Source organism: Acinonyx jubatus, chromosome B3 (assembly GCF_027475565.1).
Source record: "Acinonyx jubatus isolate Ajub_Pintada_27869175 chromosome B3, VMU_Ajub_asm_v1.0, whole genome shotgun sequence".
Lineage (NCBI taxonomy): Eukaryota > Metazoa > Chordata > Mammalia > Carnivora > Felidae > Acinonyx > Acinonyx jubatus.
The window spans coordinates 688,035-714,806 of record NC_069386.1 but is presented as its reverse complement, the minus strand read 5'-3'; the positions used below and the strand labels follow the sequence as shown (position 1 = coordinate 714,806).

General features: G+C 60.7%; 2 protein-coding genes across 4 annotated transcripts in view; one reads left to right on the top strand and one right to left on the bottom strand.

Moving 5' to 3' along the window:
• Window positions 1-19,039, top strand: part of RASGRF1 (Ras protein specific guanine nucleotide releasing factor 1) — a 101,311-nt gene extending 82,272 nt beyond the window's left edge. Inside the window, exons 21-27 of the mRNA XM_053223437.1 lie at window positions 2,080-2,183; window positions 3,316-3,400; window positions 6,215-6,412; window positions 10,209-10,288; window positions 15,716-15,833; window positions 16,691-16,759; window positions 17,745-19,039. Of these exons, the coding sequence (XP_053079412.1) occupies window positions 2,080-2,183; window positions 3,316-3,400; window positions 6,215-6,412; window positions 10,209-10,288; window positions 15,716-15,833; window positions 16,691-16,759; window positions 17,745-17,837 (747 nt within the window). The 3' untranslated portion in view covers window positions 17,838-19,039. The remainder of the gene's footprint in view (window positions 1-2,079; window positions 2,184-3,315; window positions 3,401-6,214; window positions 6,413-10,208; window positions 10,289-15,715; window positions 15,834-16,690; window positions 16,760-17,744) is intronic.
• Window positions 1-26,772, bottom strand: part of TBC1D2B (TBC1 domain family member 2B) — a 334,347-nt gene that overhangs the window by 109,148 nt on the left and 198,427 nt on the right. The window lies entirely within an intron of this gene.

The following is a 26,772-nucleotide window of genomic DNA, read 5'->3' as shown; positions in this document are numbered from 1 at the left end:
AGAGTCCCGGGCCCCTGCCACCACGGTGGCCAAGGAAGCTCAAGGCAGACTGGTTTTGACCCCCCCTCAGGTAGAGGCGGCCCCCCCCCCCCATGCTCCCTCACCTCTCAAACCGGCTGAGTGACCTCCTGTGCCTTCTGCACTCAGTGTGGGGACTCAGGACTCGGGGCTCTGGGCCCACTGCTCCCCCCCTCTCCTGACTCCAGGCCCTGGGCATGGGTGAGGCCCCCCCATGGGGGAGCACCTGCCTACATGGGGCCCACGTCCTGCCCCCCGAGCGCACTCCGGCTGGTGCCCCCGGGCAGGGAAGTTGTTCATGTACAGTCACCAGATCGACCCTTGGGGCCAGGATGCTGGGTGAACCCTGGGAGACACTAGCTCCTTCCTGGCGCCTCTCTGCAGGGGCTAGACCGCACTCGTCCTGTTTCCCATCCGACCAGAATGTTTGCCTTCGGGAGCGGGAGAGCCCTTGTTCCCAGCGAGCAGCCTGCAGCTCTTGGGAACAGAGCACGGCTGAGCCGCCCTCAGCCCCGCCCTGACTTGTTCCCAGTGCCCTGAGAGCCTGTGGGGGCACAGCCTGTGTGGACGAGGCCCCCGTGGCCTCACCAGAGAGCCCAAGGACTTTTGCAGTGAAACTTTGACAGGCCCCGTGACAGGTGGAGGAAGGTGGAGGTCTGAGCTCTGGTTCAGGGTCCCCTTCTTTCCTAGGTGACCAAGAGGGAGCAGGGTCCACTTGCTGAGCAAATCTTCTGGCCAAGTCTCTCTGCCCCTGGGCCGACCCCCACAGGCCTCTCCCCAGCCGAGGCCAGCCACTGGCCCTCAGCCCTGACGGATCAGCTATCCTGGGCCCTCGGAAGTGGGCTGGGCTGCCCACCTGCCTGCCGGGGGCTCCCCCCCATGAGGGTCCCTACCCCAAAACACCCCACCCTGGGTGGCATCTACGGCTGCTATCCCCGAGTCCCCACCGCCTTCCTGAGGACTTGTCATCCCTGATGGTTTCATGTCCCCACACTCCTGCACACAGGCTTCTGGCCTGGGGTGACTGTGCCAGGGGGACGCGTGGCTACCCCAGCACGCACACGTGCACACGCAGACTAGAGAGTGAGTTCCTCTGCCTCCCTGCATTCTGTCTCTGCCTGGTCCTGTGTCTCTGGTCCTGTCCCAGTGTCTGGCAAGGACCTGGCAGTATGACGCTCAGTGACGCTGCTCAGGGAGTGGGAAAGAGGGAGGGAGGGAAACCGTCTCGCAGGGATGGCTTCCCCCCTTGAAACGGGATGGACCCCGTGCCCTTGTGATGAGTGCAGCTCTGGGGGCTCAGCCCAGCCCCGGGGGCCCCTGGGGAGAGTAGCTGGCCCCTTCGTCCCACGCGGCCTAGTTGGAGGCCAGGGTGATCCTTGTTGCTGGTTCTTCTGCCAGTGGACACAGGCCCCTCCCAAGGCCAGCAGACTCCCTCCCCTCCCTTCCACTGCCACCGCGCCCCCGGAGCCAGCAGACCTTCCATGAGGCCTCCCCATGTCCACCTCTTATCAAATCCCTGCCACGGGGTCCTTGGACTCCTCGCAAGTGTTTCCTGTGGCCAAGGGGCCCAGGTGGTGGCACCTGTAAGGGTAGTGTCCATGGAAGCCCCCAGAGACGTGAGAACCCCAAGACGAAGGCCAGACGGCCACCATCTGGGCCCAGGACAGGAACACCGCCCCAGGAGGCTGTCACACCTGTGAGCCCACACCTGCTAATGAGTTTTAAAAGGAAAGGTTACAGAGGCGGGTATGGGTCCAGACAGAATCTGAAGGAGGAGACGGGTCGCTGGGAGGTCACAGGCCCCAGGCCCAGCCAGTGACCCAGTCGTGATCCTCGGGAGCCTCTCTTGTCTCATTCGTGCTCTGCGGCAAGGTGGACCCGTTGCAGGGGAAGTGGTGACTCAGGAGCACGGGTGCACACTCGGGGCACCGCAAGGTCCCGGCTCCCTTTGCCCTTTCCTCCTCTCCCTCCCTGCACACGCCAGCCACCCGCTCACCAGGGGTCACAGTGGGGAAGTGTCCAGAAATCGGGAAGGGCCTGACTCAGGACTTGCTCCCTCAGGCAGAAGGCGTGAAGGCAGAGCCCTTTGAAAACCACTCAGCCCTGGAGATTGCCGAGCAGCTGACCTTGCTGGACCACCTCGTCTTCAAGAAGATCCCTTACGAGTGAGTGGGTGTGGGTGCGGGCCCTCCCTCCTCCTCCCTGGGAGTCGGCTTTGGCTGTGCCCCGGGAACACGTGCAGGAGGCTCCCAGAGCCGCGTGAATTCTCCGCAGGAGGAACAGAAATGTGTAAATGCGCGTGTCTGTCGGCAGGCACGAGGGAGGGTCCTCTTTGCCGGCCCCAAGGGCCCACCTTACTGTGAGCTGCACACGCACACACGTGTGTGCTTTTCCAGAAGCATCTCCAACTCCGCATTCCTACTCTGCAGGTCTGGGAAAGGAGTGTGTGTGTGCTCCCCCCCCTGGGAGCAGAGCGTGGGGACAGCCCCGTGGTCTGGTGCACCTGCCCTGGTTTTCAGTTTTCACGTTTATGTCCGAACTGGGGGCAAACCTCCTTGTGAGTCACTGTTGCCGTGAGTTCCTGCCAAGGGCCTGAGAAGAGCTTCCCGAGATTGGTGTCTCTGGGTCAGAGGCTTCTGGTCCCTGCTTTCCAGAAAGGCGGCCCCGCCTGAAACTCCCCAAGGCCCTTGCTCATGAGCATAGAGGGTAGAAACCCGCCTCTTCCCCCAGATGCGAAGCAGGTGTCACTCCCGACAGGCTCCCTGTGGGAGGAGAAGCAGATTTCTGAAACACAGCTCACTCCCCTCCTGCCCACGGCGCCCTGCCTGGGTCCCGCACGGTCACAGCCAAGCCCGGAGCTTCCCTGGGAGGCTCGGGCAGTGTGGGGGGGGCCCGTGAGGTCGCCGTACTGGAACACACAGCCGGCTTGGCCTGCAGGCCCCTCTGTCCTTCCACTCGGCCCGTGTTGCGCCTCTGCCCCTGTCCTGCAGACAGCTTCTGCACAGGCACGCGGAGATACGAGTTCTCCGTCACAAGCAGGGTGCAGAGCAGACTCAGCCGTGACCACGCACTCACTCCCACTTCTCTCCTCGTGTCGGCCTCACGACAGCCCCGGGAACAAAATAGCCACTGACCCCATTTCACAGATGAGGGAACTGAGGCCGCGAGCCCAGGGTCCTGTCCTCTCCGGGGCTCTACAGAAAGTTACTCCCTGAGAAATTAGAGCCTCCAAAGGCAGAAAAAGCAACGCCATCATCCGTGCAAACCTCACCCGCCGGGTGCCCTTCCTTCCCGCAGGGAGTTCTTCGGACAAGGCTGGATGAAGCTGGAGAAGAATGAGCGGACCCCTTATATCATGAAAACCACGAAGCATTTCAACGACGTGAGTACGGTGGAGGGGGGTGGGGGGGAGGCAGTGCCCTTCTGTCCCGGGTTTTCCTTCCACAGGCCCCTCAGGGTGCCAGGTGGAGGACAGGTTCCCCGCGAGGCTAGCGCCTGACCGTCTGCGGTTTGTGTGCACCGTGACCTCACGAGCCCTAAAGGATGGGGGCTGTTACCTCACGCTGGTCTAAGGAAAGCCGGGCTCTCAGGGCCCTTGCCCTGGGGGCTCCTGAGTCATGTCCGGGAGGCAAGGAAAAGTCCTCCCCCGGCACGAAGCCCGGCCCCAGCCCCTGAACCACAGGCCCTTGCGCCCAGCCTGGAAAGAGCCCCGAGGGCACCTGCGCTGGCCTCCAAGTTCCCCTGAGCTGAGTCATCCCCCCCAAGGGAAGGCCCTTGAGGAAGGAGCTGCACACGATTCCACTTGTCCTGACCTCCTGGCCAGGCTCCCTGGTCAACACCCACATCGGGGAGGGTCTGCGGCAGCGGGAGGAAAAGAGAGACACGGCCACACTGCAGCTTGGGGTCAGGACCCCCGTAGGGCACCCAGCAACAGACAGAACCCAGGCCACGTGTCCAGTTAGAGACAGTGCGCGAAGCCGGTGGGCAGGTCCTGGGAACGCGCAGCAGCCCCGGGCGGCAAAACCCGGTCCCCCGTCCTCCCCCCGACTCCCGTGTGCGCCCAGGACCGAAGTGAGCCAAGGGCGGGGCGTGAAACCAGTGTTTGCTGCCCGTGTGCGGCATGCCAGGCACTGTGCCCAGGGCTTTGCAAGCATGGTCTCATTTACCCCTGTTATTCCCACTTTGTGAATGGGGAAACTGAGGCCCAAGGGGGGTCAGTTTCATCCCCAACATCACACGGCAAGACAGCCTGCCTCCGAGGGCCGCCCTCATCACCACCTGGCGTCTGGCCATCTCTCTTAGAATCCGCCCTGTCCCTCAGACACAGAATGTGCACCTCCGTGGTGGTGACCATCACGGCCCGTGGCTGTTTCTAGATCTCTCCCCGGCTGGGTCTGCAGCTTCCCATGCCGTTGTCTTACTGAGCGGCACTGACCAGGCTCTCCGGGATCAGGGCGAGGGCAGAGTGGGGGGGCACCCCTGCTGCCCACGGCCCCCGTGCGGCAGACTTGAGTGCAAACATCGATGGTGAATCTTGGTGTTGGTTCCAAAGAGAAAGCTTCTCATCTTTCCCCGTCGAGGATAATGTTTGTTTCTTTATCAAGTTAAAGAAATTCCTTTCTCTTCTTGTTTGCTGACGGTATTTGCCACAGATCGGTACTGAATGTTATCAAAATTGTGCGCATCTATTGAGATGGTCACGGCTCACCTCCTTTAAGCTGTTGATGTGGTGAACGACGGTTACAGATGTTTCTCTAATGTTCACCCTTCCTTTCGTTCCGGGGACAGACCTAACCTGGTCGTGGCACGGCAGACAGGTGGATGTGTGATTTGCCTTCTCGTGTCATCTGCATCTGCTTTTGGTATCAAGGTTATACTGGCTTCATAGAGTGCATTGTAAGATACTCCCTTTTTTTTTTTTCTATTTTCTGGAAGGTTTCACAGAGATATTCCTTTAAAAAATTAGTATAACTTGGGGCACCTGGGCAGCTCAGTTGGTTAAGCGTCCGACTTCGGCTCAGGTCATGATCTCGGGGTTCGTGAGTGTGAGCCCCGCGTTGGGCTCTGTGCCCACAGCTCAGAGCCTGGAACCTGCTTCGGATTCTGTGTCTCCCTCTCTCTCTGCCCCTCCCCCGCTCTCTCTTTCTATCTCTATCCCTCTCTCTTTCTCTTTCTCTCTCAAAATTAGTAAATTTTAGAATTGTTTTCAAGAGCTACAACATATGTACTATTTCATGTTTTCGTTCCTCCCTAATTCTCTTCAGTGGTTTTCCATTCTTAAATAGTTTTACAAGCCATCCTTTGGACATACATCCTTCAGAAATTATGTTTGAGAAGATATCTTGGCAGTAAAGGCCTACAGTTTTCATTCACCTGCACATGTCCTTTTCTTAATTGTTTATAACAAGTAGTCTTCTTTTTTACTTTTTTTTAATAATTTTAAATTCATAGGAAGTTTCAGAGAAAAGCACAGGGTGAGTCAGCCGCTGCCCCAGCTCTGTGTGTTTCTTGCTCCCTGACTCCCCAGGTCCCGCCCACATCTGATTTGTACGTGTGTGTGTGTGTGTGTGTGTGTGTGTGTGTTCACTGAGGGCAGGGGGACCTCTGCCACTTTATATGTGAGCCCAGTGATGACACAAGGTATGGGTCCCCTCCAAGCGCCAGCCGTGTGGGGGAGATGGTCTCGGAGCTGGGCTCCTCCTGATTCTTCCAGGCGAACCATGGGATCAGTTTGTCAAGCCCTCAAGAGAGCTCTCATTGTGTGTTTTATTGAGTCACGTTGAAGTCACGTATTAGTTTAGAAAAATGGCATATTTATATTCTCCTTTGGGAATTGGATCTTGTTCTTTGTAATCCAAACCTTTTATAACCTTTTGTCAATTGTTTTCATGCAGCGTCTTCGGAAATCCTCAGATATTTAAGTTCTTAGGTAGTTTACACATTCCCATTGGAATTTTGAGAATATTTTCCATGGTGTTTTCTAGTTGGTATTGCCAGTGTATAGGAAAACTCGTTATTACGTGTCGAATGTTTAACCAGCCACCCTCATGAGCTCTATTAGTCGTCCTGGTAGTTTCCAGTGTATCCTTTTGGGATTTTCAAACGGGCAGTCATATCATCTGCAAGCAATGGTGATTTATCATCTCTGCAATACTTAGCCTCTTATTTTTTCTTGTCTCATTGCATGGGCTTAAAGATCAGTAACTTGATTGCTTCAGAGATCATCCGCAACGAGGACATCAACGCGAGAGTGAGCGCCATCGAGAAGTGGGTGGCCGTGGCCGACATATGCCGCTGTCTGCACAACTACAACGCCGTCCTGGAGATCACCTCGTCCATGAACCGCAGCGCAATATTCCGGCTGAAAAAGACGTGGCTCAAAGTCTCCAAGCAGGTGCGGCGGGAAGCCGGCGCCATCGCCTGCCTGGGGCCGGGCTGGGGCCGGGGCGCCAGAGTGCTGGCCTCCGGACATCCGGAGGTGGGCAGAGGACAGGGTGGAGGCCAGCACTTCCTTGTAAGCCCTCTTCCGGGAGAACCTCTTCTCCTGTATCACCTGAGACCAGGTATCAGGCCCGCATATGTGGTGCTGGGACCCATGAGACTTTAATTCCCACTTGAGAATTAATACTCCAAAGACGAAGGTGGAAGAGTGATCACTGGTCCCAATACTCTTGTCCTTGGGTTGGGACAGAAGGGTGGATGCCACTCTGGACCTGCAGGGTCGCCGGGACAGGGCCGGACGAACTTGTAGATCCCTTCCCAGGTCTCTGATTTCTCTGGCCCTTCTGGCCGCCAGGGAGTCCGCTGGTCCCTGTTACCCATGGGTAGTTGGTGACCTTAAATGGGGGCTTGATCTTTATTCACTCAGAACATGATTCTTCCCTGGGAATGAAGTTCCCTACACTGAGGTCACGAGGAGGTCACCGAGGCCCTAAGAGGAGGGTCAGTGGGGCACTTGAGCCACCTCCTTGGTGCACATGGTGTATGCCCGGACCCCAGCCTGCACATGTGCAGGAGGCTGGATGGGTGCCACCGAGGGCAGGGTAAGCCTCTAAAGATACCAGTGGCTTGGCCACAGCGTCTGGTCCTACGACTGGGTGGGCTGTGTGGGGCCCAGGGTCTCCAGGGCGCCTGTCTCCTCTGGATTTACATACGGTGCCCACCTCGCTGTCCTCTTTATTGCCTGCCCCCTTACCATCCTCACACCAACGACAGGTCATGATTCCGCCCCCACGAGCAGGCATCAGGTCCATACATCCCTCCTCCCTAGAAAAGCAGCCAAACTCAGGAAGCCCTGGGATGCTGCCCTCCCTGCAGTGCGGTCACTCTGGCCCCAGATGACGGCGTGACTGCAGGGTGCCTCCTGCCCCCCCGTGACGCCAGGCTTCTTGCCTCCTAACACACAGAGATGCCAGGGCTGGGACAGGGGCAGCGGAAGGTGCCAGCTTGCTAGTGGGCTCCTGGAAAGAACAGAGCCTGGACGCACGGGGACTGAGGCCACAGGCCCATCTGGCCGCTCATGGCCACAGTGCTGTGAATTCCTGAGCGGGCCGCTGCAGAATCCCCAACTCATCCGAGCCGACTCGGCCTGTCAGGGAGCAGACTGGTCTGTCGGCGGGTGTGATGGCCATTCCAGGCCCGTGTCTTTCTTCTGCCCTGGGGCTGTCAGAACGGTGCTGTCTTCTCCGGAGGCTCCCACCACAGTGGGGGCTCCGTAACTCTTGGCCTCGTTCTTCAGCATCACCCTTATTGTAGAGTTGGGAGGGAACCGCCTTAACCATCCCGAAGTCTCCCGCTCTCTCAAGAGGGTGCACAGGGAGGGCAGTTAGAGATCAAGACTAACGGCCAGGCCTGCGTTCTCGGATGTCATTCAGGACCCGGGCATCAGCGATGCCTCGGAAAGCACATCGGGCCCACACGCCCTGTGGCGGCCTCGCCCAGCCCTCAGCTTGCACGTCTGCGCGGCGCCTGGCCCGCACCGGCCCGGGAAGGATTGCTGCGTCTCTGAAGGTATCCCGTGGATACTTGTGACCCCCCCCCCAGGCCCCTGGAACGGCCACGTGTCTTAGAGGCGTGAGGTGCAGCCCCAACAGATAGTTGTTATCATTTGCTCGATGTGCCCGAACCAGAAAAGCATTCTGTCCAGTCCAGGCCAGCCCTTGGCTGGAGCCGAGCAGTCAGGCTGTCAGGGACTTCTGGCTCCGTTTCCCTGTTCTCCCCTTCCCTCCCCCAGCCTCTCTGAAAGGGTGTCCCCCTCCAGGAGAGGACGGATGGCACCCCTCCATGGGGCGGCGCAGGTGACTGCCGGATCTTCGTGTCTCCTCTCTGGAGGACAGTTGAGTCTCAGTAGGGACAGAAATCTCTCCTCGGCTGCCAGTACTCTGGGGCTCCTCTGGGAGGGAACAGCCTTGGCCATCAGGAAGCATTCTGTTTGGTGAAGAGGGAAGATGGGATCTTCCTTCAGGAGGTTCTGTGACCACCTTCCTTGTCAACACAACAAGGCCGGCCCCTTGCTCGGTCTCTGGTTTCAGTGACATGTTCCGAGGGCTCCCTTGTTTCCACCCTCCCGGCAGAGATGCCCAGAATCCCAGGGGCCTGGGTCCCATTGAGCACCAAAGGGCGGAAACTCCTGGCCCGGCCGCTTCAAGCTGGAACTCACTTTGTAAGCGGCGGCGGCGGGAATATCCAGGGGCCTCCCAGGCTGCAAAGCTCCTTCCTGGACAGAAGGACACCCCAGAGGAGCACAGATGTGGAAGGAGTCTAAGCGTGCCCATCTCAGAGCCACAGATCGGTCCCAAGTGTCTACCCAGCCCCCCACACACATCAGAATATCCCCCATGTATCCTCAGGACTGCTAGCATGGTGATACTTCATCCGGAGCTAAGTGGCCAGCGGGGCCTACCCTCCCATTTTCCAGATGTGAAAGTGGAGGCCAGCCATGGAACAGGAGTGGTGTGTGTGGGCTTGCGGAGGGTGTGTGCAGAGCTGCTGAGGCCTCAGGGCCAGGACACTGGGCCCCCACATCTGGTCTCCGGCTGCCTCGGGGCCATTCCTCTGCAGGCGAGTGGGGAGGAGGAGGGGGCGGGCCCAGCTCTGGAGAGAGAAGTCTAGAAAGTACGGGAGAAGCGGAGGCCCGGGGCCGCGGTTGGCGTCGGCACCAGGCTGCGGGCCAGTACCTGAGGGCGGCTGCGTCAGGGGCACAGAATCACGGCCCGTGGCTGTGTCTCCGCCACCAGGTCCACACGCATTTCTGCTTTGAGCAGGGCTGGTCAGGACCAGGAGACGGCCCCCCATCCAGGAGGAAGCAGACTGGATGGGCCCCTCGAGGACCGCACCCCAGTCTCTTCTCCCATCTGAATCAAGTCTCAGTGTCGCTCTCTGCAGGCAGATTTCTCAGGAGCATCTGGCCCAAAGCTGAGGGGTGTGCTCGGCCCGTGTGACCAGCGTCCCCTCCAGGCCACTTGGGCACAGCTGGCCCCCAGTGCCCGTTCTCCGCCACGGCCTGGATTTTGAGGGCAGGAGCTGGAGAGGTGGGGGTCACTAAGCCACGTCGCTGTTGCATAAGTGAGGGACCCGGGGACCGCCAAGGCCAAGGGGCCCCCAGCCGGCAGGGAAAGGACCGCAAAGCCAGACCCTGGGCAGCCTCCGTGGCTCCCGTCTGCCCCCTGCAGACAAACGGGACCCTCAGCTGGGGGCTCACTCTTCCCCATCACGGTCTTTTCTTCTAGGTGATCAGTTCACCTGCCATCTTTTCTCCTGATTCTTACGTTAGTGCGGCGTCCTGAGATACACAGGTGTGGTTCTGTGCCCGCACCCTTGGCCGCATCCCTGGGGTTCAGGGCGCAGGAAAGGCCACGGAAGTGAAGCCATGGCCATGGCCGCGCTCTGCTCCGGAGGGCCCCTTGCAGTTACCCGGTCCCACCCCCACCCTGGCGTCCGGGTCCGTGTTTGCAGGGGTGAGACCGGCACTCAGATCCCCCGCATCGCCACCCCCGTGCTTCTGAAGGGTGAGAGGACAAGGGTCCGTGGCTGACTCTTCAGGAGTTGGGGGGCGGTCCCCGGAAACGCCCTGCCCTGCGAGGAGGCAGAGCAGGGGCGGCCCCGGAGCCCGAGGGCGGCCCGTGGACCGTGGGCCGGTGCCTCGGGCCCCTGAGAGCCGCGCGTTAGTAAATGCTTCTGATTCTTTCTAGACAAAAGCTTTGATTGACAAGCTCCAAAAGCTTGTGTCATCAGAGGGCAGATTTAAGAATCTCAGAGAAGCTCTGAAAAAGTAAGTGTGTGCCATTTTGTCACCGTTATTTTTCAAATCGTAGAACCGCATTGCGGAGGCCTCCACGCGCCCCGTCTGGCTGGAGCAGGAGGTCCGTGTGTCTGTCTGTCCGTCCGTCTACCCACGCGGCCCCTGGGCTCCCCAGACCTCTAGGGTGGGTCGGCTCTGTCCTCCACTGTCTGCTAAAGCCATCCCAGTCTCCGCGGCAGTTCCCGGCGAGGGGAGGGGCAGCACGCGGGGCGGCCGTGGCCCCAGACGCCTCGACGCTGACGCACACACATCCCCACAGTTCAGTGTTTCTGACATCAGAGAAGGTCGTGAGGTGAAGGTGTTTACTTAATGGGATCGCGTTTTCTCATTTTTGTTGAGAATTAGTCACGGGAACAGGTGCGGTTTGCACAAATGGCATCTGGCAATCGGAGACCACAGATTTGCCGATGTCGCACCTGACCGCTGGCAAGGCGGGCAGGTCGTCACTAGAGCAGGACCACGCCACGCTGAGGGCCGTCTCGTGCCACGTGGGCTGTTCAGCGGCAGCCCTGGCCCCTGCCCACCAGATGCCAGTGCCTTCCCCAAGTCGTGACGACCAGAGATGCCCCCAGATGTTGCCAAGCCCCCGGGAGAGGCAGTCTCCCCGAGGAGGCCCGCCACCGTGAGGCGGGTCCTCCCGTCCCGTTCCTCCAGACAAGGACACTGAGGCGCTAGTGGCCGTCGCAGAGCCGTGTGGCCGCGGTGACAGAGCCAGACCCTGGCCCAGGCGGCCTGCAAGGCCAGTGCTCTGCGATTCGCCCGAGGGTCCAGGCCCTCCCAGCGCATCGGCCTCAGCCCCTTGGGGTGCACGGCGGCCACAGGCTCTCGCGTGAGGGCTCTGGGGTCACCCCTGCTCGCCCGCTCGCTCGCTCGCTGTGTGCCCGCGGCCTCTGCGTGACTCCCTGCTGTCCTTGGTGAGACCCCGGGGCCGCCCCCAGTCCCGGCTCCCTGCAGAGCGCCCCTCCCGCCTGCCGTGCGGAATCACGCGGCCACTGCCCCCGGGGACCGCGTCCAGCCCTTGGCACACCCGCGCCCCGCCCGTGTGCCCTCATCTCCCTCCCGCTGCACGCGGGCCGTCCTCCGCCACCTCCGTGTGCCATTGCTGCGTTCATCTCCACCGTGTTCGTCCTCGGACAGATGCCCCGCCATCTGTGCTGTCTCTGTCACGCCTGGGCCCCCTGGAGCCCGTGGGCTGTGCTTGTGGGGGCCACCTTACCGCGCATGCACCCACCTGTCCGTCTGCCGGGCGCCCTTCCATCCGCCTCCCACCCATGGCTTCCTTGTCTGCCGTCGCCTCCGTGGCCTGGGTCTGTCTCGGTAACCGCCCCCCCCCCGTCTTCCCTCTTTCCCGGGGGCTCCGGTCAGCCTGTCCCAGACGCCTCTGCTCCGGGCTGCAAGGGGGTGGGGGACCTCGGGCATTCAGGAGCTGACACCTTTATGCAAACCGGGTTCTCTCTTTATGCACATGGAGGCCACGCCCTGGAGGGGAAGGAGAGACGGGGCACGTGGGGCAAATGTGTCCTGCACCCCTTCTCCAGAGGCACCGTAGAGCCGTGCTGTGTGAACCCCGGGGTCTTGTCTCAGCAGGGGGGACGGTGGTCACAGGAAGGAAGGGAGAGGTCAGTCTTGAGCACAGCCGGTGGCCTGCCCGGACGGGGCCTCCTGTGCAGCCCGTCACTGAAAAGGTTTCGTGCCCGCACGCAGGCTAGTGAATGGCCTTTCCCGGCCGAGACTTCACCCCTACGTCCTACTCCCCTCCCCTCAGCCACACTCTTAAATCCCCCCGGGCCCACCGACAGCGTGTGCCCTGTGCACCCCCAGTCCCCTGCCCAGGGCCCCCGAGCGTGCCCCCGTCTGCCCTCCTCCTTCCCCGAGCCCAGAGACCACCCTTCCGGTTCCGTGCAGCAAAACGTGGCCAGGAAGTCAAGTCCTCAGTAGCATTTGGTCACCAGCCCCGCTGGGGTCAATTCTGGGATTGCCCACCCGCCTAATCTGAACCCAGCACATGTTGGCAAATCTGCACTCGGGCTCTGCTTCGATGGGAAGCCCTCGTTTGGAAGAACGCGGGGCCACGCTCCCCGCGGGCTGTGGCCGCCCTGAGCAGAGGGCTGTGGGGGACCCAGGCGGCTTGCTGACCACCAGCCCGTCGCCACCCGCCCTTCACAGGGGACAAAACCCATCCGTGTGGATGCGAGGGGCCCAGGGGTGCCACCAGGCCACACACTCATTTCCACCTGTATTTTCTGCTCGTGACCACACAGCAGAGCCTAGTCTCCTGCCGAGACCACAGAGCAGTGGGTGCCCTGGTGGCAAAACGAGAGTGGACTGCGACCCCCACCCCCACTCCTGGCCCCACTGCAATTTTTCCCCCAAAATCTGAGCACCTTATTTCTCGCACTGCATGCCTGGGGGCTCCAGCCCACGTGGCCCAGCCCGAGTGCCCCTCTCACCCTCTTGGGAGGGAGAGGAGATCCCTAAGCAGGGGCAGCAAGGCGTGTGAGAGAGAGGGCCACTCCCCAGGCTGGGGCAGGGCGGAGGAGGAAGGGCTGACCCCTTGGTGGCCAGCCCGTCAGGCAGCCACACGGAGCTTTCAGCCACTGGGACCGCGTGATCTCCCCTCCCACGTGACGTCATCAAGAATTTCTCGGAAGATGGTGGGGGACCCCAGACAGTCCCAGGCAAGGCCTAGATGCCAGTGTCACCGGGAGGCGGCTTCCCGCATCCAGGCGCTGCCTGGAAAACCCGAGGCCGTGTTTAGAATGGAAAGCGGGGCACTTTGTCTCCTCCCTAAAACAGCAGGTTACAGGCGGGTGAGGGGTCTGTGAGGAGAGGAAGCCGCCCCGCATCCGCCCAGAGCCAGGCAAGGCTGGACCCCTCCCGAGGGGGATGAAAATGCCCACACGGGGAGTTCAGAGCCAGCCAGGGGTCACAGGGGCGTGGCCCACAAGGAGCCCTCCGCGTGTGTCCCTTTCTTTCAGGCACTCCCGCTGGGTCCCCACACAGTGTCAGCCTTCCGGGACCCTCCACAGCCCCGTGCTCCCCACGCCTGCCCCCAGCACCCAGCGCCACGTCGGCAGCCCCACACGCTGACCAGCACGGCTCTGGGTCCGGGCCGGTTGTTTGGTTACACGGACGGACTTGCCGTGTGTACGTGCGTGCACGCGCGTGCACACGTGACTGGACTAACCGTGTGTGCGCTTCCCTGGGCCCCTCCTTCCAGGCGCCTCACCTGGAAGGCGGTGACCAGGGACAGAGCGGTAATGGGGGCTGTGACTCCACATGCCCACCCGCCACCGTCCTACAGCGGGCTCCTGAGCCCGGTAAACGCATCAGGGGAATACACGTCCACAATCAGAGGAACCCCTGACTTCCCACCGCTCTGGGCAGTTGGAGACCCTGTACGGCCTTCGGGAACACACTGCGCGTTCCTTCCCTGCGGCCCTGGTCCCCCCTCCCCTCCCCCCAAGACGGGGGGTCCTTCCGGCCCTCTGCGTTTCTAGTCACTGTCAAGAGCAGAAATAGCGGGCGAGCTGGGAAGCCCCTCTCAGAAGCCGCTGGCCAGCGAACCCCCCTCCCCCCCCACCCAGTGCTGGCTACAGAGTTGCTTCTCCGTCTCCCGACTAAGTCCCACCTGCCGCCCAGACTTGGAGGATGATGGGCGGGGTCGGAGAGCCTGACCTGTGACAGTCACAGACCGTGTGGTCCCGCAGGACCCGCGAGTCTTGTTTGTTTGTTTTTTTAAATCACAACCCAGTAAGAACACTTTTTTCCCCACAAATACATACACGCAAACAGCAACAAAAGTTTCACAAAACAACATGTGCTTTTGGCCCGTGCAACCAACTCAGATATTTTCTTTTGTCCTACTTCTGGGTTGTTGTTGTTGTTGTTTTCATTCTTTAAAAAGCTGATCGCTTAACGTATTTCCACCACCCAAGAAAGAGTCAAGACCCACAGGTCAGAAGACAACTCTGGCCACGGTCTCCCTCACCCCCGGGGCCCACCTCCTTCCCGGCTTTGCTGCCCGTGTGCCGGCGGGATCCGCTCTCCGTAGCTTCCTTATAATTAACTCACGTTTTCCCCGAGGTAAATTGAAGTAGGAAGGAAAAGCGTGTCAGAACAGTAAACGGGGAACCACGAGTACAAGGTCGCCACGATAAACAGACCCGGTGAAAACAAAGCGGTTTCTCGCTTCTAGCAGGGATCCTGGTGTTTGCCAACACCCGTCCTGAGACCTGTTGCCGTTTGTCCAAAAAAGAAAGCAACAGGGGAGGACAATGGCCAATGTCAGAAGGCGTCAAAGCCGTACGACCGCCGGACGAAAACTGGATGTGTTTTTCCCCCGCGTGCCTCCATGCTGCTTCATGTAGCGTGGGCGCATCACCTAACCTGACCTCCTAGACCTGTCTGGGCAATCAGCCCCGTCGTGTGAGGGCGGCCTTGGCCCTCGGGTCAAGGGTCACACGCCTAGCAGGCGAGGGGCAGAGGCTGGGTTTCTGTTCTTGCCCCACCGACCTCCCTGCCTCCCCTTCTTCCAGAGTGGAGGGTTGCCACGTGGCCTCAAGGAGACAAGGTCAGAGGTCGAGGAGCGGGGTCACCTGCCCCCGCAAGTGCGTGCGGCCAGACTGGCCGTGTCTGCGTGCTGCGCTGCGCTGAGAGGAGGCTGTGGGGCACCATCAGGGGTCCCCTGAGGGCATGACCCGGAGCTCTGCCAGAGCACGGTGGCCGCCCGACCCACACAAAATCGGCCCCTTTCTGGGGCCCCTCCCAGAGGCTCCAGGGCGATACCCTGTGATGAAGATGTTAACATTAGCCCCCCAAGTCGGAGCAGCGTGGTCCACCACTGCTGGGTCCTGTCTCCCAAAACGCTCCCTCCCCAAGAGGTCACTTGTTAGGGACGCTGTCCCCCAGCCCCCTGCTTAGAAGCCACTTGTAGGAGGGGACCTCAAGGGCCAGGGTTTCCTGCTCCGGGACCCCAGTGCTCAGGCGGGCAGGAGATCCCGTGGGGCAAACGGCCGGTCGAGGCAGAGGAGGAGTGTCAAGGAGCAGAACGACACTGGGGGGCTGGGTAGCATGGCTGGCAGAATGGGGTGGGGGCTGGCAGGTCCCCTGGGGGGTGGGTCTAGAGCAGGGCTGGGTGGAGAGTTTCACGGGGAGTCAGGCGAGGGGGCTGGGAGGGGGCCGGCCGTGGAGCCCAAAGCCTGCATCCGGGACGGAGAGCAGACAGGTTGGGGAGGGCTTTCTGTCCTGCTGGTCTGTGGCCCATCGCCCCAGAGGACCGGCCCTGAGGCGGCTGGCAACCCCAGGCCTGCAGCACGTGCATGCAGGGTGTTCTGGTCCCGTAGACGCTCGTGTTTTCAAATGAAAAACGTTTGTCTAATGCCGTTTGCTTCGAAGTTGTGACCCGCCCTGTGTCCCTTACCTGGGGATGTACCTCACCGACCTGGCCTTTATCGAAGAGGGGACACCCAATTACACGGAGGACGGCCTGGTCAACTTCTCCAAGATGAGGATGGTACGTGTCCTGGGGCAGGGCCGGGGGGCGTCAAAACCCGGGGCCGAGCCCCGTGACCGCCTGGCCTGCGATCAAGCACGCGCGCCCGGCAGCCTGGAGCTGGCTTCTCCGACGAGAGCCGCCGCGGGTCCCCGAGAGGCAGAGAGGCAGACAGCATCGGGCGGGCCCCCAGCCAGCCTCACCGTGCTCCCTCGGACGGAGCCCGCTGAGGGGTCGCCCCCGCTCACAGAGGAGCAGCCTGGGGCTCGCGGGGCTCCGTGGCCCACCCGAGGTCACCCCGCGGGGGAGGGGCAGAGCTGGCCACGTGAAGCCAGTGGCAGACGGAATCCGTAGGCAGCCCCCCCCGAGTGGAAGGAGAGAGCCGGGCCGGTGTCGTGGCTCCCCCGCCCTTTCTCACGACACCCTCGCATGGGTTCTGTGTGATGCGGTTTCCAGTCGACACGGGGCTCCCTAGGAGGGCTTCTCTGTCACCCGCAAGCCAGAAGCACCGTCCTGGTGACAGGATGGGGCCCCGGCACCCACGCACAGTGGGCACGCAGAACGTGGCAGGTGCCCGGCTTTTGCTGAGACGTGGGCACCGTTTTGGGATGTTGGACAGCCTGCCCTCTCCGACCGAACGATGCTTTTTCTGTCACGTAATCAACCTGTAGACTTTTTACTAGTGTCCCCCTGGACACAGATCGCTGGGGCGAAGGAGGCCACGTGCCTCCGTGGGGGCTCTCAGGAGGCGGTGTGTGTGTGAGCTAAGAGACCGACTTCAGGTTCGGCTGTCGGTGCCCCGTCCGTGCCGTGGAGCGGAGGGGCTGGGGGAGCCCGCGAGAGCAAACTGTCTTCTTAAACTGTCCTCGTCCTCGCAGATATCTCACATCATCCGAGAGATTCGCCAGTTCCAGCAAACTGCCTATAAGATAGAACACCAGGTGAAGGTAAGCCGGAGCCACTTTCCCCGTCACCCGGGCTGTCACGCGGGCACGCACTCCGTCCGTCAGTCCGTACCCCTCCCTGCACGCCCAGCCCCTCTCATCCCCTGACCCCCCGGGGCCCTGCTCAAACGCCAGCTTTTCCAAGAAGCCTTCCCTCTGCCCCGACCAGCGGTGAGTTCTCCCCGCTCCACGGCTGGTGCTAACCTTGCTGCTCCCGTCTGATTTTCACCTGCCCTGGGACGGCTGGAGGTCACGCCTGGGCCCCCTCCCAGCCCAGAGAGGCAGCGTTTACAACATCTTTTTGGAAAGTGACGCCCCCTAGTTACAAAGTTCAGAGCTGGGAAGGGCGCACGGTGGAAAGTCCCCTGGCCGAGTGCAGCCGTTTGTGGTGTGGTTTTCCTTCTGCCCTGGGTTTCGGAGCAAAGTAATAATAATAATAATAATGAAGCTTTGGTTCCAAGCAAGCGACAACTGAAAGAGCCTTGAGGAGAACTTGGCGAAGCGGGGCTGCCCGTGCGGCTTGGGCGCTGCCCCTCGAAGCACCTTTACTTGTAGGAATCCAGCAGGTGACGCGGGAGGGCTGACGGAAGGGTGATTCTGTCCAGTCCGCGATCTCGCCCCGGAGCGAGCCGTGCGAGGCCGGAAGCGCGGCCTCGGTTTCCCCTTTCTCCTCTCGGGGTGAATGTCGCTCAGCCTGATGCGTATTCGGCATAAACGCTGAAAGAACACGTGACCCACTCGCCACCTAGGTTCTACAACTGACGTCTTAGGGGGATTTTTCCAAAGTACGAGCCCAAAATGCTTCACCTAGAGTTCAGCCAAGGGTGACGTTGGCCACACATGACTTCATATCCCCGTCAGGCGGCAGTCAGTAATAATAGCCAGCCCACGTGAAGACGGAGCGCTGGCTCAGACGCGTTCGCCCCACCCCCGCGGGGGCCCCGTGTCCCCACCGCCTGCCACTTGCCCCGCGCCTTCCTCTCGCCAGGTGACCCAGTACCTGCTGGACCAGTCCTTCGTCATGGACGAGGAGAGCCTCTATGAGTCTTCCCTGCGAATGGAGCCCAAACTCCCCACCTGAAGCCGGCCCGGCCCGGCCCCGGCGCCCCACGGACACACGCGGTGTGATGTGTACATAATTGTCTGGTTCCTGGATTCTCCTCTCTAGTATGTGCTTCTCCGAGAATACAGCTCCGTTCTCGTTCTTAGATCCCCGTAGAACCGGAACAGGAGCCTCCGCTCCGTGTGAGACTTCGCCCCCACCCAGCCCCCGCCCCCCGCAGCACCTGTTTCTTTCCAGCCGCGTCCGTAACCTTCCCAGCCCCCCACTCTCTCGGACGGGGAGACGGAGCCCGTGCAGACGCCAGCCTGGGCGCCACCCCGCTTCTGTCCTTCCGCGGCCCAGGCCTCCCCCCCACCCCGGGCTGAGGCGGCCCCCCCCCGGGCGCCCTCCCAGCATGTTCCATGTAGTCGTCGTAACGGGGGGGTGGGGGGGTGGGGGGAGGCGGGTGGGGACCACACCCTGAAGTCCAGTCATCCACGGATCTTCCCGCTGACGGCGATGCCAGTTTCCAAAGCAGCTTTTTCAGCCAAAATCACAGGGGTCAGAACTCTCCGTCTCCCGGTAACCTGGACGGAGGGGGTCCTCTCCGCTGAGAACCACGCCCCACGACACCAGCGCACCACCCTGTGCAGGCCCCACACGCTCCCTGCTCTGGGAACCACACCAGGGTCTCCGTGAACCCGGACGAGGCCCCGGAGCGTCCCCAGGGCAACCGAGTCACGACACAGAGTCGCATCGACTTCTGCCGGCCGCTGCCCGGCATCCGCCGCAAGTCGGGGACCCAGAGAATGTCACTCGTCTCGTAGCCGCCTAACGGTCACCGCCAGCTTACGTTGAGATGCTCCGAGTCTGTTCGCTTTGTGAAAATAGTGCCACGCCGTAGAGCTAGGAAATCAGTGAGTGTCTGTGTTGCACACACCGCAGTCCCGTCCGAGCGCCTTCCAGCAGGAGTCCGGCAGCGCCCGTTCCGCGAATACCCCCACGTGCTGTGACGCCGTGCGGCGGGGAGAGCACAGTCGGCTCCGCGCGGCTGGCATGCCCCAGGACGGCATGCAGGCTGCTCCTGCTGTAAGCAATACCTTAGTGGTATGAGAATTCTATTCCTAGTCCTAAAATATTTCCACTCACAGCTTGTTTGGAAAAGAGAAATTTCCATTTTTGTAAAAATATATGTTTCCTGATTACCTCTTGCTAATAAATTTCTTCTATCTCAGGGTGAACAGTGAGTCTCGACGGGTTTCATTCGTGCACTCAAGGGGAATCTGAGGAGCGCTCGGTCCTCACTGGAGCCCGGGCAGGGACCGGAGGGACAGGGACACAAGCCCTGCCCTCGGGGACACGCGGTCTGCAGTCCAGTTATCCGCCGCCCTGGAACAATCGCGCCGAAACTTAATGGCTTGAAACAGTTTCTGTTACATTTCAGAGTCTGGGGGGCCGACGGGGTCCAGCTGGAGTCTCTCTTGTGAGGTCACGGTCATGGCAGCTGGGGCTGGGGGGGGGGGTCATCTGAAGGCTCGACTGGACGTGGGGTCCGGGACGGTGCTCTCCGTGGCGGGAAGGTGGTGCTGGCTGGGGGCCGAGCTGGGCTGTCCCCCTGCCCCCGCCACCCACACCGGGCCTCTGCGTGTGGCTGGGTTCCTCCTGGTCCCAGAGCCACCTTCCAGGAGGCTGGGAAAAAGCTGAAGGGCTACTTGCGACCCAGCCTCAGAGCTCCCGCAGTGTTCTATTGATCCCACGCGTCCCCAAGGCCTGCTGGGTCACCAGGGGATCGAGCTGCGAGCTGCGGGAGCAGAGGATTTGCAGCTTCTTCAAGTCACTAGAGAGACAGGCCACTTGAGCCATCACAGGAGGGGACAGGAAGGGCCTCGGGGCTAGCAGAGGAGAGGACGTGGGGGAGGGTTCAGAGAAGCCCCGCAGAGATGGAGGAGGCGGCGAGCAGGGGCGACCCGCCAGGCAGGCAGGGAGGGAGCGCACCCCAGGCAGGGAGGTTATCGAAAGCCCAGAAGCGTGAGCCCGTGTCCTCGTCCGGGCAGCGGCTGGCATGAGGGGCAGCACAGAGGTGGAGGTGATGCGGAGGAAAGCAGAGGGTGGGAAGCCGGGAGAAAAGAATTCCCGGAGGGGAGGGCAGCTCCGGGTGGGGCCGGTTGAGGCCTAGGACCTGCCCTGTGGCTGGGACATGACCCCGCCCCCCCACCAGCGCCTCCAAGGGCGACAGGAAGGTGAGCGGGAGTGCACCCCGCCCCGGGTCCACCCCCAATGCCTCCTCACGGTCACTTGTGGAACCTGGGCTCAGAACGCTGCCCTCAGGTACAGGCATGGAGCCTGAGGTAAGGCGGGACCCACTCCCGGAACCTCCCAGGGCCATGGCCTCTGGGACCTGCTCTCCAGGTCCCCCGGACCCTTTTTATCCCACTAATACTGTGACCCAGGCAGGGGCACCTCTACAGGGACAGGGCCTGCTTTGGACAGCCAGCTTCACCACTCGCCTGCGGGGGGCCCAGCAAGTGACTGAACCACAGGGGTGGGGATACTTCATCACAGAATAGAATTAAATGAGCTAATACAGCTAAAGCGCTCGGTACGGAAGCAACGGCTGATGGTGGGGGCAGCACATGACGGGGTCCCAGAAAGATCTCTCGTGGTAAGCCATGGCAGCAGCTGTTACCGTCTGGTGTAAAGGCCGAGCTGGGGCTCCACGGGCCTGGCCCACCAGCCCAAGACCCCGAGGCCCAGGCGTGTGCTGAGTGCTGTCTCCTCCTCTGAGGTCCTGGAGGGAAGGAGGAGACCACAACTGGGTGTCCGCATCCTTCAGGATGGGGACCCCCGCGCCCTTTTCCCCACCGCGAGCAGACCCCGAGGCGGCAGGTGCACCAGACCGGAGCTCAACGTGTTTCTTCCTCTGTTCCCGACGGGAGGCAGCATTGTGGCTACTTTGCTCCCCAGGGGACGTCTGCGGGTCATCACGATTGGTCAGGGAGACAGGTGGACCTGGGACAGCAGCTAAGAGTGCACGGGCTGGCCCCAAATGTCCCGCTCTGAGCCAGGCGGCCCAGGTCCGCTCCCCGCTTCGCCGCTCACCTGCTATAGGGCCTTAGGCAACTTCTACGTCTGCCCTTTGGCTCAGTGTCCCCTTCTGTGAAACGGGGTCTACAACGACAGTGAAGGTTCCCGTGAAGATCGGCTGGGGGACTGGCGCACGGCGAGCACTAGACGACCGCCGGCTGTTGTTCCTTCATGACACATTTACAGGAGGCTCAGCGTCAGGCCACCCCGGCCACTGCGGACTCGGTTACGAGCCACGCCGTCAGGGTCCCTGTCCCCACAAAGCCGCCTTCTGCTGGACGGCGGGCGGCGGGCAATTTTTGCAAATACCGGGGGCAGGGTCATGGTGTGCAGGCCACCTGAGGCTGGCACGTCTGAGCTGAAATCCGGAGAATGCAAAACCGTGATGTCACCATTACAGAAGCCACGAGGCCACCAGTCACCTGAACGCGGGCACACGTGCTGCAGATCGGGTGAGGTGCCAGGCAGCTCTCCGGCTTTTCCAGGACAGGAAAGGCGAGGCCAGAGAAACACACGCCACCCCCATGTCAAATTTAAGAGGCTGCCGAAAGATGTCTGTCATTCAGGTGACATTCTAATGCTTTTAAAAACCCAAAATTGGGGGCACCTGGGTGGCTCAGTTAGCTAAGGGTCCAACTTTGGCTCAGGTCGTGATCTCACCGTCAGAGCCCCACGTCGGGCTCTGTGCTGACAGCTCGGAGCCTGGAGCCTGGAGCCTGCTTCGGGGTCCGTGTCTCCTTCTCTCTCTGCCCCTCCCCCACTCTCTCTCTCTCTCTCTCAAAAGTAAATAAACTTAATTTATTTTATTTTATGTTTAATTAATATTTTGTATTTATAAAATAAAAAGTAAAAATTCAAAATTAACGGAAGCATGCATGGTGACCAAAACATGAGCATTCGCGGTACAGACAGGGTCAGTGATACTGACTTTTCCTTCGGCCTCGGGCTCGTGTGCGGCTGGGCACGGCTTCTGGCTCCTTTTGTAGGTAGGTGACAGCGGAGCTGGATCAAGAAGGGACACCGCTTTGCCTCGGGTGGGTTGCAGGTGGGCTCGAGGAGCTGTGGGGGGCGGGTTGCCGGGGAGCCCATGGGGCCGTGGGCGGGGCTGTGGGCGGAGCTGTAAGCTGTCTCCTGGGGCTGTGCGCCCCCAAGCCCATGAGCTTGTTAAGGTCAGTAGGCGCGAGGAAGGCTGCCCTGGTCCTTGAGGGTCCTGTGCTGTAAGTGGGTCTCACCAAGGCGAACAGAGCTGCCCGGGCGGCTGGCCGCCCCAGCAGCCACTCCCACCAGCCGGTGCTTCACGACCGTGGCCTCCTTCCCAACAGGGGCCAGTTGTTGCCACAAGGTTATGGCGGTGTCACCCGGACCCACACACCCTCCGGGTATTGATGGGGCTCCCGCCTGTGCAGGTAATGTGCATCCCACCCCGTCCCTGGCCTCCTGGAACTCCAGACCCAGCTGGGGACAGGAGACCCACCCAGCTAATGACCCCTGAGTTTCTAGCTACAGCCACCCCTCCTTCTAGGCTCCCGACCCTACGGCCAAACATCTAGAAGCCGTCTCCATGGGGGTGCCCCACGGCCACCTCGACTCCATTGGACCAGACCGATCTCCGCACCCCACCCGATTGTGCCAGCCAGAAACCAGGGGTCACCCCTGACCCACCTGCAGGGGGTTGTGGGTCCGTGTCAACCTCCTGAGTCCGTTCCCAGGCAGGTGGCAGCTTCTCACCTGGGGCCAGCCGTTCCCCAAGTACAGGTGCCCTCTGCATGCTTGCAAGCTGTTGAGGACTCCCCCAAAAACCCACATAAGTGTGTTAGATCAGCCACTATAATGGTACTTACTGATGAGTGTATTCAAAACTAAAACTTCGGGGAAGTGTTCAAACAATTACGTCCATTCTTTTAAAAACAGCAGTAACATCAGCATCCTACTTCCGGGCACGCACCCAGGGAGCAGAGAGCAGATTCCCCAAGGGTTAGCCGTGCACCGATGTTCACAGCAGCATTCTTCACACAGCCAGAAGGCGCAGGCCACCCGAGTGCCCACTGATGGACGGACAGATAGACGTGTGCAGTCTGCACACACAATTCAGTCTTAAAGAGGAAGTGTAGGGGCGCCCGGCTGGATCCATCGGCGGACTGGGGGGAGTTTGGTGCGTGGGGGTGGGCCAGGGGCTGAGGTGGGGAGGCTGGGGACGGGGGGGGGTGGCGGGGACTGGGGGGGTTCGGTGCATGGGGGCTGGGCCGGGGGTGGGAGCGGGGGAGCTGGTGTTCCGTGGGGACAGAGCCTCAGCGTCGCAAGATGAGGAGAGTCCAGGGGACAGACAGCAGGGCCGGCTACAGACGGCGTGCATGTACTTAAACCACTGAGCTCTCGAGAGTTAGGATGGCAAATTCTGCGTTTGTACATGTCTTACCACAGTTTATAAGACCTCATCAGACAGCAACAAACGTATTACGTGCGGACGTGTTAAAACAGAAACAAGCCCAAATCATCACCCCCGAGGCTTGACTCCCTTCCATCCTTTCCCGAGAACTTCACCTTGGTTTTGACTTGAACAACAGAAAGGGACTGGCCCACACATTAACCCTGGAGCCCGAGCCCCAGGCAAGTCAGTTGGGTTCCAGGGACCAGGCCCTGGTGTCTTTTGGGGACCGTGACCCCGCCCCCTGCGACGTCTGTCTCCCTGGATCGCTCAAGGCGCGTGGGACCGTGCTCCCGACATATGGATGCGCCCTTGTCTTTGCTCCAGACAGATGAGCCTTATTCTAAAAAGTATTTGTCCTCATAACCTAACAACACGGCCATGCTGTTCGGACTCCTGTAACAAAGGAGCGGCTCTGAGGGGACAGGCTGTCACTAGGTGGTAACACCATCTCACGGAGTGACGTCGTATGAGCCCCAGGCCAAGCGAGCGTTGGTCATCTTGTTTAGACTCAAAGGCTCTCTGTGCCGTGGTAATAAGCATCACTGAGCTTGCCATGTCGCTAACACGGCGGTGCCCTCGTACTCTAAGTCACACGGCCTGATCACACGGAACTCGAAATTTGACCTGAAACACCGTTGAGGTACAAGCCTGACCTTCACCGGCACTCGGTGCTGTTTTGTCCAAACGATGTACACTCAGGAACATTTCCCCGAACCTTCTGTTTCCACCTGGCTAAAGGAACTGAGAAATGAACAACCCGGGGTCTAACGCTCACGTGGCACCTGGCGGGCTGCGAAACCCGGGGCGAGACGCTGGGAGTGGGGGGACAGAGAGACAGAGGCGGGGAGACATGGGCTGTCCCCAGACTGTCACCAGAGCCACTGGGGGTGGGGGGACAGAGAGACAGAGGCAGGGAGACATGGGTGTCCCCAGACTGTCACCAGAGCCACTGGGGGTGGGGGGACAGAGAGACAGAGGCAGGGAGACATGGGTGTCCCCAGACTGTCACCAGAGCCACTGGGGGTGGGGGGACAGAGAGAGGCAGGGAGACATGGGTGTCCCCAGACTGTCACCAGAGCCACTGGGGGTGGGGGGACAGAGAGACAGAAGCAGGCAGACATGGGTGTCCCCAGACTGTCACCAGAGCCACTGGGGGTGGGGGGACAGAGAGACAGAAGCAGGCAGACATGGGTGTCCCCAGACTGTCACCAGAGCCACTGGGGAGATGGAGAGACAGAAACCGACTACAGCACAGTGACAACCAGCTTTCTGTCAAGGGGATGCAGGCCACCTGTGGGGTGAGGTTCTGGGAACACGAAACGAGGGCCAGTTTACCAGTGGGGGCAGCGGTGCCCAAAATCACCTCTGTGTCCAGGCAGGGCGGGGCCTTTCCACGTTTCTGTCCCCTCGACTCGCTTTCTTACGGGCTCACTGCTTACTTCTCAGACAAGAATGTCACCTTATAAGCAGCTGAAATTCCCAGACCAGCGCTGTGGGGGTCATGCGGGTGACCCCCTGCCAGGCCCTGGACATTCGTCCCTCCCTTGGGGACTTCCCGCCTCCTTCTTGTAAAACCTCCCACTGGAGACCACACTCTGCTTGTGGCCCTATCCGTGAATCGTTTCGTAAAACCAATTCCATCTCCACATTTACTCGGTTGACTGTCGTTTCTCAACAGACATAAAGAGCTCGTTTGTTAATGAAAACTCACTGAATCCCCCCCCCCCAAAATAATTCAGTGAGAAAAATGGCATTGTTTTACCTTTTTGCAAATCTCTTTCGTGTCTGGCCGAAGCAAAAACGGCTGAATTCCCGCGTCTGCTTCCGCGTTCGATCTGTCACACGCGATGTGGTGTCTGGAAAACTCTACGCTCGTGAAAACCAGAGAATGGCCAGTGTGCCAGCGTTCATCTGACAGTCGTCTCTCCCTTCATTACACAGTTGTCAGTGTGCAAGAGGGTGGAAACGCGGTCCTGCATCAGCCACCGCCCAGCGCGGTCCGCAGGGCTGCTTGCTGAGTAAATGGACCGCATCCTGCCATTCAAAACGTGCCCCCTAAACCCGCAATGTCAGCATCACCTGGGACCTGGTCACGAACGCGGGATCTGGGTCCGCCCCAGGCCTCCTGAATCAGGGTCGAGTTTCAACACCTCCAGGAGGGTTGTTTCAGAAGCTGGCCCGGGGAATAACGCACCCAAGCCTCACCAGGCACACGTGAGCAGAGGTCCACCCGGCCCCTGGACACGGCCACGTTCACTTCCGTGACCTCATCACCCCCTAGCCCCGCAGGTGCCAACCGGGCCGCGCCATTGGCTGGCCTCAGTTATGGGACGGTGGCGGGCAGATGTGCCCCCGAAGGTGTCCACGCCCCATCCCCTGGATCCTGTGAAAATAGTATGTTGGCCAGAGGGGCTTTGCAGAGTTAATTAAGGTTATAGGCTTTAAAATAGGAAGATTAGCCTTATCACGTGGCCCGGTCTAATCCCACACGTCCCTAAAGGTAGAGCACTTTCAGGGACACCCGGGTGGCTCAGTCAGTTGAACGCCCAACTCTGGATTTCGACTCAGGCCATGATCTCACAGTGTGGGGTCCAGCCCTGCGTCGGGCTCCTGGGGATGCTCTCTCTCCCTCTCTGTCTGCCCCTCCCCAGCTCCTGCTGTCTTTCTCTCTCAGAATAAAAAGAAAACAAGTAGAGAGCTTTCTCCAGCTGGAGGCAGAGAGACGGTGCAGAGGTGAAGTCAGAGAGTTGTAAGTGTGAGAAGGAGGACTCCCCGCCCCCACTGGCTGGAACACGGTGACGGAGACACAGGTGGCCTTGTGCTGACGGCCAGCAAGGACCCGGGGCCCTCGGCCCCACAACTGCAGGAAGTAAATTCTGCCCGAGTCTGAATGAGTTGGGGGAAGATTCTCCCCCAGAACCTCTAGATAAAAGCCCAGGCCCGCAGACCCCCGACTCTGGTCTTGAGACCTGCCCAGGGGGATTGGCCACGTCCCCCAGAGCCACGGACCTCCAGGATGGGAGAAGATACGTTTGTGTTGTTTTGAGCCCCTAAGGGCATGATAAGTTGCTACGGCAGCGACGGGAAGCTTCTACAAGCACCCGCCACGCCCAACCCGCTGTGCGAGTCCCAGGGGCACCACCACCCCCGCTGCACAGGGAAGGAACCCCGACTGTCCCACGGCAGTGTGCCCCGGGTATACAGTGACTGCCAGCGCGGGGTCTGATGTCAGCTCTGCAGCCCTCGGCCCTGGGCCGCCTCCCGGCCCCCGTCACGCTGTCCCCTCCTCCTGGAGCACCACCCTTGCCGTCCCCTTCCTGCCTCCCCAGACCCCACCCTCTGGCAATGCCCTTCTCTCCGGGAAATCTTCCTTAATTCTCTCCAGTCCCGGGCTTTATCTGTCCCATCTCGGGGTGACCTCTTTGTCATGCCGCAGACCTGTGTCACCACCTCCCACGAGAC